This window comes from Sander lucioperca, chromosome 10, assembly GCF_008315115.2.
Source record: "Sander lucioperca isolate FBNREF2018 chromosome 10, SLUC_FBN_1.2, whole genome shotgun sequence".
NCBI lineage: Eukaryota > Metazoa > Chordata > Actinopteri > Perciformes > Percidae > Sander > Sander lucioperca.
The window spans coordinates 30,320,099-30,335,316 of record NC_050182.1 but is presented as its reverse complement, the minus strand read 5'-3'; the positions used below and the strand labels follow the sequence as shown (position 1 = coordinate 30,335,316).

At 39.9% G+C, this 15,218-nt stretch overlaps 3 protein-coding genes across 3 annotated transcripts; 2 read left to right on the top strand and 1 right to left on the bottom strand.

Annotated features, from left to right (window-relative positions):
* Positions 1-228: 228 nt before the first annotated feature.
* nr0b2a (nuclear receptor subfamily 0, group B, member 2a) lies at positions 229-1,697 on the bottom strand. The gene is made up of 2 exons (XM_031298803.2): positions 1,003-1,697; positions 229-860 (listed from the first exon to the last, which is right to left on the bottom strand). The coding sequence occupies exons 1-2, from the start codon at positions 1,535-1,537 to the stop codon at positions 619-621; spliced, it is 777 nt and encodes a 258-aa protein (XP_031154663.1). The 5' UTR covers positions 1,538-1,697; the 3' UTR covers positions 229-618.
* Positions 1,698-7,150: 5,453 nt separating this feature from the next.
* Positions 7,151-10,617, top strand: gpatch3 (G patch domain containing 3). The gene is made up of 8 exons (XM_031298783.2): positions 7,151-7,611; positions 8,219-8,673; positions 8,814-8,988; positions 9,668-9,727; positions 9,832-9,953; positions 10,035-10,162; positions 10,281-10,538; positions 10,597-10,617. Exons 1-7 carry the CDS (start codon positions 7,194-7,196, stop codon positions 10,462-10,464), a joined length of 1,542 nt encoding a protein of 513 aa, XP_031154643.1. The 5' UTR covers positions 7,151-7,193; the 3' UTR covers positions 10,465-10,538; positions 10,597-10,617.
* Positions 10,618-10,771: 154 nt separating this feature from the next.
* On the top strand, positions 10,772-14,974 carry gpn2 (GPN-loop GTPase 2). Its single transcript, XM_031298802.2, has 6 exons — positions 10,772-10,880; positions 11,215-11,716; positions 11,869-12,025; positions 12,240-12,400; positions 14,131-14,261; positions 14,454-14,974. The coding sequence occupies exons 2-6, from the start codon at positions 11,297-11,299 to the stop codon at positions 14,524-14,526; spliced, it is 942 nt and encodes a 313-aa protein (XP_031154662.1). The 5' UTR covers positions 10,772-10,880; positions 11,215-11,296; the 3' UTR covers positions 14,527-14,974.
* Positions 14,975-15,218: the final 244 nt, after the last annotated feature.

Below are 15,218 nucleotides of genomic sequence, written 5' to 3'. Positions count from 1 at the left end.
GCGACCTTTAGCTCACCCAGGTACAGTAGAGCACCCCTTTGCTGCCTATTATTCCCTCTCTCTCCTCACATTCCTGTCATCTATAGAGGCAATAAACCCCTAAAAAATAAGCTTAAAAAAAGATGTACCTGTTATATGTAATAATGAGTGTCTGTCAGGTAATATCTGGTACATAACAATTGTGGCTTACTGTGAGTCTTTTTAAAAGATTGAGACAGAACTTCACTATTACGTTCATGTACAAAAATATATTTATTTGAAATGTTCTGTAAATGCGGACTTATTTGCAACATTGAAGCAAACAGAAAAGATCTCCAACACAAGATACAATTGTGGGTACAGCCTGTCTTTATGTGGAAAGTCCACTTCAGCGGATAAAAGATTTTCAGACTAGGCTAAAGTGACCTGAGCTTCAGTGTAAATGTAACTCATAGTCTCATGTTCACCAATTCATATTTTTTGTCGGCTATTACAAGAGCAGTCCACTGTCAGGAATTCCTTCATCTCATGGAGGACACATTGCTTGGGTTGGTCAACAAAAAGGTCTGCATCACCAACGTTGAAAACATTGGATTCAACTTTCTCCAGGACAGTTACATGAAGTCCTCCTAGCCTCTACTATCGGCAGAAGAGCATGTCGACCAACAGCTCCAGCAGATCCGCCTGGCCTATCACGGACCGGAAGAAGAGTTCAGTGATGAGGCTGGGTGTGATGCTCTGCAGCATGGAGGCTGTGAGGAGGATTCGAGCAAAGCACTCCTGGTCCCCTGGGTGAAGGAGTTGGACCACCTCGCTGAGGGCATGCTGAGCCTCCTGTTGCAAGCCTTCAACAAACAGAGCTGCCTTTAAATCTGGGACATCTGTTGAATGTAAAGACAAGAAATTAGATACTGTATGATGCAGTTTTTTTGCAGTGTTCTTTCAGCAGTAATTGAAAATGTACTCCTGAGAGTTAAGTGTTTTTATTTAATTTTTCATAACAGACATCAGATAAATACATACCTGGATTAAATAGTGTGGTCCCTTTGAGGTATGCATATTCCTTTGGACTCAAATCCAAACTCCAAAACTTTTTGAGGCAGGACTTGAGTTTGCTGGCACCGGCCATGGTGGGCTGCTCCCTCTCCATCTCAGGGCTCTCTTGACGGTTTAGGAGAATCTTTTTCAGCATGCTGTCAGAAGGTGTGTCCATCACCTCAAAGTCCACATGCTCCTGGGCCAGACCCAAGATGAAGAGCGGTGCCCAGCAGCTTTTGAGAAGTGCGAACTGGTCCTTTGGTGGCATCTGGTTAAACGCAGGTAAGTTCTTCATGAAATGGACAGTTTTAACTAGAACTGCTGACGCTTCTTTGCAGATCTCAGATGGCCTTTTCAAGCATACTGTCCGTCGCAGTTCACAGGTGCATCCATGAGTCATGGAATTGTAGTTGAAGCAGTTTTGGCTTGGTTTGCTGTTATCCATTTGGCTCAGGATGTTGTAGAGGATAGGATTCGAAAGCCTTTCGCTGTTAGCTGCACAATGACACCCGTTATCCATTTTTAAAGGTTGTAGAGATCTATGTAGTTAAATGTAAGAGACCTCTCACAGTATGGGCTCTGCAAGAGCTTGCAAGTACTGCTACTGCTCCCTCCAGTGTCCCCGTATTTATGAGGCCAACCCACCCTGCTAAGTGGACTTTGACTTGTCAATACACTCTCTGTGAAAAACAACCATGAGCTCTGCCAGGTGACTAATGGAATAACCCTGGGAAACCGATAAGCTTTTCTCAATGAAAAGGAGCTGGAGGAGTAACGCCTGGATATCAAGAGGGTTGGGCCTTATCTCGTAGCCGGAGTCATTAATCCAGGCAGTACCAAGCTACCAAGGACTGATGAGGTTATCAGCCCCACACCGTGTCCCTACACCTGGAGAACTAGAAAGGAGCCAAAGTAGATCAGGGTCATTGACAATGATAAGTTGAGTCCATGAGGTGTAGCAACTACATTTATCTCATTGTAATCCTGGAACAGGAATGACATTTTTTAAACCTAATTTGGTGGTATAAAACTGCCCAATCAATGATTTTAGAAATGCTACTGATACTAACCTAATTGAAGATTTTACCTGATTTACAATAAAAATATTGCATCAAGGTTATTACAATGTATCCTGAAAGGGACATGAGTGTGTGTCCGAAATGTAATGGCAGTTTACCCAATAGTGTTTGAGACATTTCACAAAAAAACACAACCTCATTGTGGTACTAAAGGAAATGTCAGTGGATCCCCAAAATTAGAAGGATTTATCCTCTCGGGAACATAAGTGTCTGTACAAAATCTCATGGAATCCATCTAATAGTTGCTGGGATATTTCCAACCGGACCAAAGTGGTTAAAAAAAAGTATGTACAGTATGCACTATAAACACTGAAGTAAAAATGGAGTGGCTGGCTGGCTGATAAACAGAATAAGAGATAATCACTGAAGATTGTCCGTTTAGTTGTAAAAACCCAGTGCTTTGGCAGGTCCTCAGTTGCGTTTATGTTATATTTCTCACAGTGAGACAGATAGAGCTGTTTTTATTCTGAAACAATAAAACTTGGCCAAGAAAATTTAAGGAAGTCCAGTTTATGGCGTCTGTAACAGGCAGTACAATGTTCCACTTGGCATTTAAATGTGTTTACCCTAATTTTCCCTGTGCCTGGCACAGAGGCGGGAGACTGATAAGATAATTGCTTTATTGTTGTCACAAATAAACAAACTTCTCATTTTCAATGACAGGCTCCTATGGATAATTAACCAACTACCAATGTTCACCACATTATATAGTGACAGCCAGGTGATATATATATATATATATATATATATATATATATACATATATATATATATATATATATATATATATATATATACACAACATATTATGCTCTTTACTTCTGTGGGGACACCTGCTGCACAAGCCAAGAAGCCTGAATCCATCATCATGGAAGTTCTAGAGGAAGATCTGAACCACAGAGCACTGTGGTGTCAAGGTCAGTTCATACAGTGAATGACTGCAATAAAAAGATTACAAGCCAGACACTAGTGGCAGCACCAGTCACCGAGTGTTTGTTTTCCTTCATCAGTCTCTTTACTCATCCCTTCAAGAATACTCCATAGGTTTCATGGCCTCATTTTCTTTCCTGGAGTGATCTCATTATGATATACTACAGCGATTATTCATGTGAGGCGTGACATGTCTAAATCATAATGGGCCTCTCAGCTTTGAATGCATGATGAAACACATTATGGTATCTTCGAGAATGTGATCCTTTCAGCAAAGTAACCTGTAATGCCCTCAGAAAGCCCTCAGCCTGCTTCACGAAGCGGCCTGACAGTTGTAAATGCTTGCGATAAGGCTCGTGTTTATAGAGGTTAGGAGCAGGCAGAGACGGACACGGAGGACGGAGGACAGAGGCTTATCTCCTCCAAGTCAGTAAAAATAGAATTGCCTTCATATTCTTCTATAAGTGGAAGAACTGATGAATTCCGAGATCAAGCAAGTGAAACAGTCTGATGAAGCATGATGTAAGGCTGGCTCCTAAAGAATGTCCAAGCCTTTTTTTTAAACTAAAATACAAAAATATGTAAAGACACTTGACTGTAAGCATTAACAAGTTAAGACTGTAATAACAAATAATAGGACAGCTATTTTGAAAGAGAATTGTGTCAACATATCCACCAAACACAGTTTGATTTTCTGGTAAGGTCTTGCCCTTAATTTTAACTTTGGCTTTTCCTCTGGTTTTAGTTTTCCCAGGTCATTGAACTCTCAGTGCGTGATGAACACCATGTCTGGACCATAACAACTGACCTTGACCTACTGCTAATACAGCAGAGGTTTATCTACCAAGGTCATTAACCTGAAGGTGACAGTTATTCTTACACCGTGGGGTCATTTCAATCCTCGGGAAAAATTATTTGATTATCCTTGGTATTTGAAATTGAGTGAATTCAGTTCACATGTATACATGTAGTTCTTTCTTTTCTCTTCCCTCTCACCATGAAAATAATATATGTAAATAACTTGCAATACACCATAAATGTATACGGCAGATCCAGAATGCCACACATACATTTTCAAACAATACATTTTGAATCATTTTCTTGTCTGAAAAACCATAGAAGGTCCATATTGTCTCCTTTTACAGGCTTTTATAGCAAACTTAAACACATCAAAATGAAATATTTCAGGGTTTTGAAATGCAATTCCTCTTTCTTCTTTCTTTTCTTTCTCTGTTTTTGTTGTTGTTGCAATAACATAGCCTACTGTACTGACCGTGCTCTGATGGTGACCAGGTAGTATCTGGAAAAGCATACATAGTAAACTAACACAATGCTAAACTTCAGTATGTGCCGGTAGCTACCAAAAAAGTACTGAAACCTGACATTGAATATATATATATATATATATATATATATATATATATATTTGCACTGTATATATATTATACAGGAGAACCAAATCTTTATCTGTATTTTATAAAAGTCCAAAAGGCCAAAAACTCCAGTGCAATAACCTGATTTGTGTCTTTTGTGACAATGTGTCATATTATTACTGGTATATGCATTTTTTCAGGCTCACTATTATTAATTTTTATTTTATTTTCCAGCACAAAAGATATTTGGTGCATCTGTTTGTGAGACTCTGAGTGCCTATACACATCAGGGCGCTCGCATGCGTAAGAACGTTTTATTCTTTCAGTGTTTTAGTGTAATATTATAAACCTAAAAGCAAATCAAATTTCTGACTCATCTCTAAACATGTCTGCGATCGTCTGTAATTTCCAAACATATATGATGAGGATTTGCATTTCACAAGCCAGGATGGTCATAAGTAACTAATGCACAATAAGTGTGTAATTATGTGTAAAGTGATGTCAGAGTCCAGACACCCAGGTCTAGTTTTACTGCCTGCTACTATCAAAACACAACAATAAAAGCTGAGGTGAAGGCCAGAGTTAGAGTTAGCCTCTGGGTTAATGAACTCTGACTGAATGCATTTCTTGGTTTACTCTCTGAAAGAGTTTAAAAAGAATGTAATGTAAAAGACTTTAATATTTGTCTTAAAAGACAACATTTTGTCGATTGCCCTATTCAGTAAAGTATCAGCCTTATAGCTGCATTTTTGCAAAAATCAAAAATAGATATGTAAAGTTAAAAATGGAGCCAGAATGCTGTCTTTTAACCGTCATTTGAGTCACATGGCTTCATTCCTCCTTTTACCATTTTAATGTTATCAAGGATGCAGAAGTGATCACTATCAACGTTATGCTCCGTGAGTTAGTTATTATTTTATGTTAATTGTTTTGTACCTAGCGGTCTGAGAAGAGGGATCTCTCTTAAAATGCCTGTACTGAGGGTATTTATTTTTTAGCTTGGGTTGGCTCTGACACCACTGTGACTGTAAAGCCTACTGAGGTATGCGTTTTTCCAAAGCCCGTCTACGGAAAGCCGTTCCACTCCCTATTTAGCCCCATTGTACCTACTTTGGTTGCAGTTCCACCAGAGTTCCACTGGGGGTGATCACGGTCCAGTGCAAAATGAATGGGACCCTATGGAGCTAGATGGCTAAATTTGTCTCTTTCGCCCGATTGTCGATGAGAAATCTCAGATTTGATTGTAGTTTTTGCAAGTTCAACATGGATTATAGGTCAAAAGTTGAATGAACGAGTACTTATGCCCTTTCGATTTGTTACAGGTTGAGTCGTTGTTGCCCATAACACGCTAGCATTCTGCTAATGAATGCTGATTGGTCAGTGAAGGACAGATTACGATCGGAGATCCCGCTTGACGGCATCCGAAGCAGAACCAGAATGTCAGAGTGAATATTTCAGAGTGGTCTTTAAAACATTAGCAAACCTCTTTCTAGCACGTGTATTGACAGGGAGAGTCTAATCTGTCAGCTGTGTTGTCGATGCCTCGAGAGAAAAAAGGAAGCGACTCAGAGCTTGCCGTAAAGCAGAATCTCTGGCCGTATATGTGTATGACGTCATTGACATTTTAAAAGGCTTTTTAGAACAAAAAAGCCACTTTAAAAAAATCTAACACCCAGCAGTGTGTATTTTCTTAGCTTCCCCTTTCAAATGCAACATTCAAATTACTAGACAAAAAATGATATCCTGAGAAAAGTGGATTTTGAGGGGTATAGCTCCATAGAGTCCCATTCATTCTGCACTGGCCTGTGAGCGCCCTTATTAGAAATTCTTTGGAAAAACCAAAGAATTTCTAATAAGGGAAGAAGTTCCACTCTCTCGTTACTTCCGGCGTCTGAACTGGTTGCAGTTCCACCAGAGTTCCATATAGGGGGCGCTCACAGGCCAGTGCAGAATGAATGGGACTCTATGGAGCTATACCCCTCAAAATCCACTTTTCTCAGGATATCATTTTTTGTCTAGTAATTTGAATGTTGCATTTGAAAGGGGAGGCTAAGAAAATACACACTGCTGGGTGTTAGATTTTTTTAAAGTGGCTTTTTTGTTCTAAAAAGCCTTTTAAAATGTCAATGACGTCATACACATATACGGCCAGAGATACTGCTTTACGGCAAGCTCTGAGTCGCTTCCTTTTTTCTCTCGAGGCATCGACAACACAGCTGACAGATTAGACTCTCCCTGTCAATACACGTGCTAGAAAGAGGTTTGCTAATGTTTTAAAGACCACGCCGAAATATTCACTCTGACATTCTGGTTCTGCTTCGGATGCCGTCAAGCGGGATCTCCGATCGTAATCTGTCCTTCACTGACCAATCAGCATTCATTAGCAGAATGCTAGCGTGTTATGGGCAACAACGACTCAACCTGTAACAAATCGAAAGGGCATAAGTACTCGTTCATTCAACTTTCGACCTATAATCCATGTTGAACTTGCAAAAACTACAATCAAATCTGAGATTTCTCATCGACAATCGGGCGAAAGAGACAAATTTAGCCGTCTAGCTCCATAGGGTCCCATTCATTTTGCACTGGACCGTGATCACCCCCAGTGGAACTCTGGTGGAACTGCAACCAAAGTAGGTACAATGGGGCTAAATAGGGAGTGGAACGGCTTTCCGTAGACAGGCTTTGGTTTTTCTCATTTTTTCTCGGTTTTTCTAACGTCTCAGGAAGCGGAACTGACGTAATTTCTGAAAGTCCTTCCTATGACGTTTTCTGTCCAGGAAAAAAAACAATCATGGCGGACGCTGAAGCCGTAGCTCCGGTGTATTTAGCAATTAGTAACATTCCTGTTGCCTTTCACTCCGCTGACCTGAGAAATTATTTCAGTCAGTTCATAGAAAGTGGCGGGTTTCAGTGTTTTCACTACCGACATCGACCGGAGGTTCTTAGGGAGTCCGAAGTGTCCGAAAACACCGTGTGTGGTGACGGTGAAGAGGGTAGCTCCAAATCTTCGGAAAGTGACCAAGTGACAGAAAACAGCTCCGCGAAGAAGCAGCAAACGCTGAAGTCGTGCTGTTGTATCGCCTCACTTCATGCTAAAGATGCGGACAGATTCGTCAGGATGTACGCGGGGAATCACTGGATTGACTCGAAGGGGAACTGGCTGTCTAGACGTTGTGTTATTAAAAGATTAAAGGTTTCACAAGACAAAGGTTAGTGAAACATTATATATGTGCTTCTCAAAATGTACTTGCTTTAATTTGAACTATAGGGGGACAGGGGGACAAAGAGGTCACTCCTGATTTGGGCATTCCACCGATTATATAATCGCGTCATATCAGTGTCCAAAATTAACTTTTTTTGTCCACCAGTCAAATGGATAGTGATCGTTCAAATTTGACCAGCCACTCAATAGATTACCATTGTTTTTGGGCTGGTGAGTGAAGCAAATCTACCAGCCACTTACATATTTAACAGCATGTGGCAAGTAGATGCTGCTAATTTTGGACCCGGCATCATATTTTTCCTTGAAAACTTAAAGTGACTTGAATTAATGATTAAGTTAATTATAAGTGTCGCAGTTGTGTAATTTTCAATCAGGACACAAACTGATTCATAGAGTAATGTCTAAGGCACAACTTTGTCTAAATGAAAATTTCTCAGTTAGATAAAGAGTGTAGGAATTATTCCATCTATTTCATGGCCTCTTCATGTAGGTGTTACTGCTGCTTATTACTGGAAATGTGTTTTCTTTGTTTGTTGTTTAATTGGAAGTGTTATTGCAATTTGTACATCTAATTGCTTTTTTTATTCTTTCAGATGATGGGTCATTCCCCTATAAATCAAAGCACGAGCAGCGGCACCGGGTGTCCTTAACAGAATGTTTCACAGAGGCTGACCTCAAAAGTTTATCCGAGCTGAATCCACCAGCTCTGATGCAGAATGGGAATGTGGGCACACCGGTGAAAGTGTTCCTACAGCTCATCCAATCCTGCCGACTGCCTCCGCGCCTCATCCGGAAGTTGGGCCTCACTTTCCCCAAGACCAGCTCTAATCGCCGTTACGGCAATGTACCTTTCCAGTATAAGGACAGTTGGACACTTCCAGCCACAGAGGAGACTATATTAACAGCTGCTGGACATGAAATATCAGGACCGGGCACTTTGGCTGCTCGACCCTCAGGACAGAGGCAGCTAGCTGATCACACAGAAACAACAGAGACTGATGAGCTACAGAAAGAAGAGGAGGAGGACGCACAGTCAAATGCAGATGATGTGGGTTGAAATGCATTCATATTTAATAGTATGTCAAATATAGATGCACTCGCATCTGTGGGCTGTAATATAGGGCTGGCTGAATTATCATCATCATCTCTTCACTGTGGTTTGACAATTATTCCTCTTGTTGGTTGTAGGATGATGACTACTGTGAGGAGTGGGAGCGCCATGAGGCTTTGCATGATGATGTAACGAGCCAGGAACGAAGCAAAGAGAGGCTGTACGAAGAGGAGATTGAGTTGAAGTGGGAGAAGGGCGGCTCAGGCCTGGTGTTCTACACTGATGCCCAGTACTGGCACAAGGAAGAAGGAGGTATGTATCAAAAACGTTAATTATACAGTTTTCAACACTTAACAGAAGAAGCTCTTCATATATACCTCTTGAAGTATACAATCTTCTTTTTTTTTTTTTTACATGAAAAATCACATATCACCATTAGGGCTGAAACTAACGATTATTTTCATTGTCGATTAATTAGTTGATTCTTTTCTCGATTAATGGATTAGTTGTTTGGTCTATAAAATGTCCGAAAATGGTGAAAAATGTCGGATCAGTGTTTGCCAAAGCCCAAGATGACGTCCTCAAATGTCTTGTTTCATCCACAACTCAAAGATATTCAGTTTACTGTCACAGAGGAGTGAAGAATCCAGGAGCTCTCATCATCATCATCATATCTAATTGATGTTAGCCACATTAGCCAGCATGGTTATGGGAACTGAAACGATAATTTCTAGCTGGTGTTCTTTAGTTGGAATCTGACAATGTACTGTAATTGTTGTGTATTATTAAATTAAATTAAACAGCTAAATTCCACTCTACAATTACAATTATAGGCATTAAAAGACAAATGTTGATTTGAATTAGTTTTGATCTAAATTGATTCAAAGCACATTTATATGATTTTTTTTTTATCACTGCTATTACTTTAAATTAAGTGTATTTGCTTGATGAAATATCAATTACATTTATGTCTCCTGTCTTTCTTTTTTAGATTTTGATGAACAAACAGCAGACGACTGGGATGTTGACATGAGTGTTTACTACGATAAAGGTATCTCAAGTTTATTTTACATCCTTGATTGACGAAGGGAACCAATCTCTGCAGGATCATTTTTTTTTTTTTTTTTTTTTTTAACCCAACTTTTCCTCTCATAGATGGAGGTGACATGGATGCCCGTGACTATGTCCGAATGCGATATGAAAAAAGGCTGAGGGTGGGTCTTGAAGATAGATCTGGACACAGTCAGTCTATTGGCAACTTTGAGAGGTTCACAAAGGTAAGGAGGTGGCCTATCATTTGACTCCATCTTTTCTACCATAGCCTATATGAGCATTCTTCTAATGTTTTTTCTTTTTAGGGCTTTGGTCGTCGTTTGATGGAAAAGCAGGGCTGGAAGGATGGTGAAGGGTTAGGACACAGTCAGATTGGGATTCCTGACGCCCTTGAGAGTGAGGGCCAACATCCCAATTGTAAAAGAGGCTTTGGGTACGTATGAACACGAAAACGGAATCAACAAAATATAACTGCTTGCATGTTTTAGTATGCGAGTGAGTGGACACTGTTTTTAGTGCTCTCCTGATGCTAATGTATTTCTTTTCTGCAGGTATCATGGAGAGAAATTGCTCTTACATCCTGTAAAAAAGGCCAGGACAGATTTTCATATAACGACAGTGTATGATAAACCCAAAGACATCGATGGAGGTGACACCTTGCTGAGACGTCAACCAAACACTAGTATGAAGTACAGAGGCTGGCAGCCAGGTGGCAGCATTGGACCACGACGATGACTTCAATTTAAATGTTTCTTATTCATAGATTTTTTTTTACTCACATATTTGTCTCACTGTGTTATTAAAACATTTTCAAACCTTTCTTTCCACTTGTGCTGACATGGTCTTTTTATATGATTATGTAATATCTCAAATTGCTGACTCACTATCACACAAAAAAATTGTCTTCCTATGTTAAAGCAATGCATATCTGTATGGAATGTATTAATGACGTAACGTAAGATGAAATACTATCACAGAGATTAGTGTAGTGCTCATAGAAATACAATTCTATTTCGATGGTAGTGCACCGTCAAATGAAAAACACGCTTTTATTTTGACATCTCGGTAGCGTGACCCGGATGTAATTTAAAGTAGCTTTAGCCAGTTAGCTAGAAACTATTGTACGCATGCAAACATAACCGCGGCAGACGGTAATTATTCATCAATACTTATTACATTTACAAATAAAAGTCCACAATGTCGTAATAGAAAATGTAGCTAACTCAATTAGACTTCCTGTACGGTTACATATACACTTTAATTAACTAGCGACAGTTAACTTAAGTTGTATTTATTAACTTAACGTTACCGTTACCCGAGTGTATTGATCACTAACGTTGTGTTTATAACGTACTTATCTACTCCTGCCTAATTAACTATTGAGGTTTTGCTGTAGTAGTAAATGAATTGTTGAAAAGGCTGAACCTGCCTCCATCCTCTTACATGCTAATATCTGACACTGAGTGACTAATGTGACCCTGCCAGGTATCAACCTGGATGCTGATGTGGCCCCTCTGACATCCTGGTCCCATCTAATCAGCTCTCCAGTCCCCGCGGCACTGAAACCATGTCCAGCCAGACGGGAGTAACGCCCTCCTTGCGCTTCGGCCAGGTGGTCATTGGACCCCCAGGCTCAGGAAAAACCACTTACTGTCAAGGAATGCAGGAGTTCCTTACTCGCATGGGGCGCAAGGTGGTCGTGGTGAACATGGACCCTGCCAACGAACAACTACCGTATTCCTGTGCGGTGGATATCTCAGAGCTGGTCACTCTGGACGATGTCATGGAGGGTTTGAAGCTTGGGCCCAACGGTGGGCTCCTCTACTGTATGGAGTATGTTGAAGCAAATCTGGACTGGTTAGAAAACAAGCTGAAACAGCATAGTGACTGTTATTTCTTGTTTGACTGTCCTGGACAAGTGGAGCTCTACACCCACCAAAGTTCAGTAAAGAATATATTCTCACAGCTGGCCAAGTGGAATTTCAGGGTGAGCTTCTTAAACATTCAGGGATGGGAATGATGTTATGTCCCCTGAGCCTTGATGCTTTGTCTATTCAGTCATCATGTACGTACACTATTAACATAATGTAGATCTTAGGTCTTATGACACTATGACTGAGTGTTTCTCGCTTCTTCAAGCTCACAGCTGTGCACCTTGTGGACTCTCACTACTGCGCTGACCCAGCCAAGTTCATCTCTGTGCTGTGTACCTCCCTGTCCACCATGCTGCACGTGGAGCTTCCACACGTCAACATCCTCTCCAAGATGGACTTGATTGAGCAGTATGGCAAACTGGGTAAGTTAAGAGCTGTCGGCTTTACCTCAAACAAAACAAATGATACCCCAGTCAAAAAAATATTACATATAAAGACAGAGGATTTTTACTTCTATTTCTCAGGAATACACTGTATAACTTATTCAGAAATTGATTTATGTATGTATTTTACTCGTAATTGAATTTACCATGAAAAAAAAAATAACATTTTATTCCTGTGTGTATTCTTGTACAGCCTTCAACCTTGACTTCTACACAGAAGTCATGGACCTGACCTATCTTCTCGATCATCTGGCAGCAGACCCCTTTTTTAAAAAATTCCACCGTCTAAATGTAAAGTTGGCAGAGGTCATACAAGATTACAGCCTCGTCTCCTTTGTGCCTCTCAATGTACAGGTATCACTGTTTTTAAATCATTTCTTGTTACATATTTCAAAGAATGACCCTCAGGCTTAATATATTTTATAGTGATGGTGGTACATGCCAGCCAATAGGACCTAATGTTGCTATAATTAAACTGAAATATGCTTCAGTAAAATAAAGGGCAATCACTGGTTTCCTAAAAAGGGATTAGGTGGCTTAAGCTAATATGGAGGCCACATGTACATGGCTGTCATCAATCTTCTGCATTTAAATGAATAGAATTAATGAAATATAATTCATATAAGTTGTATGGTGCACCAGTAGTTATTTCAGGTATGTAATGTAACATATTTTCACTAACAGCTCAGGTTGTGTGCATGCTCTGCGGCTATTTTGTAACACCGAAAAAGAAAAACATTGCTCTCTATCTGACCAGGCTTTGGGTGTTGTTGCTGAAGGAAAGTTAACACAGAGCTACTGTATATTGCACTTAGCTACACACAAAACTCACTTAAAAATAAATAAATAAATAGGTTATTGCTCAGTGAATACCAAATGTCAAGTCTGCTTTGAGCTTAATCCAAAATCAAACTTGGCATATATACAGAAATGAAGCCTTGAAGGCTCAGTTTCTGTGTGGCACAGAATAACTGACTGAAAGATTATAAGTGCTTTTTCAGAGCAAGACATTTTTACATATAAAGACTAGAGATTAACTATGTTTTGACTGAAAGCAATTTTGACACCAAATATTAATTTGTCTCACCGTATATATTTATTTTCTGTGGAATGATGTGAGGCCACAGAGATGTTGAGTGGACAGCGTAATAAGAATTCCTTCATTTTATTCTTGTATATGGGTCGTGAAAGGCTTTAGTACCCACAAAACATCCATACTGAGTAGAACTGGCTCAAACATGTTAAAATCCAACATTAATTCACCTGTGCAAAAATGGCTTCCTTCCAAGAATTTCTAAAAATCACTTGTGGCATATTTCATCGTTCCATCAGGTAAATCATAAATCATTTTTAGCATTTGAAATCGAGCACTGGATCAATTTTCTGAAGATGGATTGGACTGTTAAAAGGGAGTGGGCTGTCTGCACACTATATTAGTTCCCTGGCATTATTTTTTCATGGAGACTGATGTGATCCTGTGTGTACAGAGACAGGAGTCTAGACCACTGTGCCATTACTGCATATGGGACTAGTCATTTCTACATGTGGCGGGTTGGCACTCTTCGTTTTCTACCCCGTTCACGTTAAATAGCCACTGGTTACCATGGTTACCAATGGTACTTAAACACAGCAAATTTAAAAGGCACAAAACACTTTTAAACCCTGAGAAGGATATCGGAGTAAGTTTGGGATTTGATGGCTTTGCATGTGTAGCTTATCTCGGAATACTAAACCTTGATAACCTCCAAGGCTGAACAGACTGCACTGCCACATTTCCAAGAGAGTTTCAAAATCTTTGTGAGTCTGCCTGTATGTTGCTCATGCAATAGATCTGCCCGGTAGGAAAAAATGAGTAGGAAAAGAGAATGAGGACATACGAAACAAATCAAATCTAACACTGACTTGTGATGTGATTTTATGCTGATTCAGATCAGAAACCAGAAATACAATTACCTTTTAAACAGCACGTTATCAGGGTTTCAGCGAGAGTTTTTTTCAGCAAATATTTTGCAACTACGTGGTTTTGAGTGAATTTCTACAGGGGAAACCACCTGATCTCAAATGCTTCTCTTTTCTGTGTCCAGGACAGAGAGAGCATGATTCAGGTCTTACGAGCAGTGGACAAAGCCAACGGCTACTGCTTTGGAGACCTAGAGGAGAGGAATCTGCAGGCCATGATGTCAGCTGCTGTGGGGGCAGACTTCCAGTTTGACTCGTATCCTTTTTCTAGTCACGATAGTGACTAACTGTGACTCATCTGGTTTGAAATCTTACCTTAAGATTTACGGGAGGTGGCTGATGACTGAATACCCTGGTGTTTATAATGACTTTGGATGAATTATGTAACCTGAATCTTACAATATACATTTTAAAATGTGTTTACATGTTTTCCTTAACAGTACTCCAGTACTCTTGGAGTGCAAGAGCGGTATGTTGAAACCAGTGGAAAGACTGTGGAGGAGGAAATGCTGGATCTGTAAATTGAAAAGCACAAATAACAGGACAAAACTGGTTGCCTTTTTAGCATCGCTATACCAGGGGAGTCTTGGCAACATCCATCTCACTTGGCCTGAATTCTGAGCCTCTCTACAAACGCAGTGGAGAGATAGGAACTAAATTTGGGCGCTAAAGATGCTTCAAGGTTGCACCACACCTCATAAAAATCACGATGAGGACGACTGAAGGGAGTAAATGCAGAGCTTTTCTTCAGTTATTGTTGTGAGTGGTGTGATTTATTGTATTTTTCACAAAGAAATCTTTAATAAATGCCAATACATTTTCTTAAAATGTATCACATGTAAGGGCCCTCATTTAGGTTTTGTGTTGTTAGATGTTGATTGTTCCATATTTTTGTGAACACTCAGGTAAAATGTCCATGGGTAAATCATATTCATACTGCAACAATAAAGTAACTGCAATTAATATAAACATTGTGGTGTGTCTTCTACGGGAAAGAATTAACTGAAAATAAATGACTCATGTTGGTACTCCCTGCTGCATATTTTAGATTATTGGTGCATAAATTAAGTCACTAAAGAGTGTCCTGTGTTTTAATTGGAGAAGTGTGGCAAAGATTATACAGAAGACTTGGACTTTCGTCACGCGTACCCTCCTGCCAATGTGCATACGTATATTAGTGAGGAGTACGTCTGACAAGAACATACAGAGAACA

Excerpts from the sequence above, each read along its gene's own strand:
- gpatch3 (XM_031298783.2), top strand. The coding sequence starts at position 7,194 with ATGGCGGACGCTGAAGCCGTAGCTCCGGTGTATTTAGCAATTAGTAAC. Across the intron at positions 9,728-9,831 it reads GAGTGTTTACTACGATAAAG|ATGGAGGTGACATGGATGCC; the intron begins GTATCTCAAGTT and ends TTCCTCTCATAG. Across the intron at positions 9,954-10,034 it reads ACTTTGAGAGGTTCACAAAG|GGCTTTGGTCGTCGTTTGAT; the intron begins GTAAGGAGGTGG and ends TTTTCTTTTTAG.
- gpn2 (XM_031298802.2), top strand. The coding sequence starts at position 11,297 with ATGTCCAGCCAGACGGGAGTAACGCCCTCCTTGCGCTTCGGCCAGGTG. Across the intron at positions 12,026-12,239 it reads TGAGCAGTATGGCAAACTGG|CCTTCAACCTTGACTTCTAC; the intron begins GTAAGTTAAGAG and ends ATTCTTGTACAG. Across the intron at positions 14,262-14,453 it reads GCAGACTTCCAGTTTGACTC|TACTCTTGGAGTGCAAGAGC; the intron begins GTATCCTTTTTC and ends ACAGTACTCCAG.
- nr0b2a (XM_031298803.2), bottom strand. The coding sequence starts at position 1,537 with ATGGATAACGGGTGTCATTGTGCAGCTAACAGCGAAAGGCTTTCGAAT. Across the intron at positions 861-1,002 it reads GACCACACTATTTAATCCAG|ATGTCCCAGATTTAAAGGCA; the intron begins GTATGTATTTAT and ends TACATTCAACAG.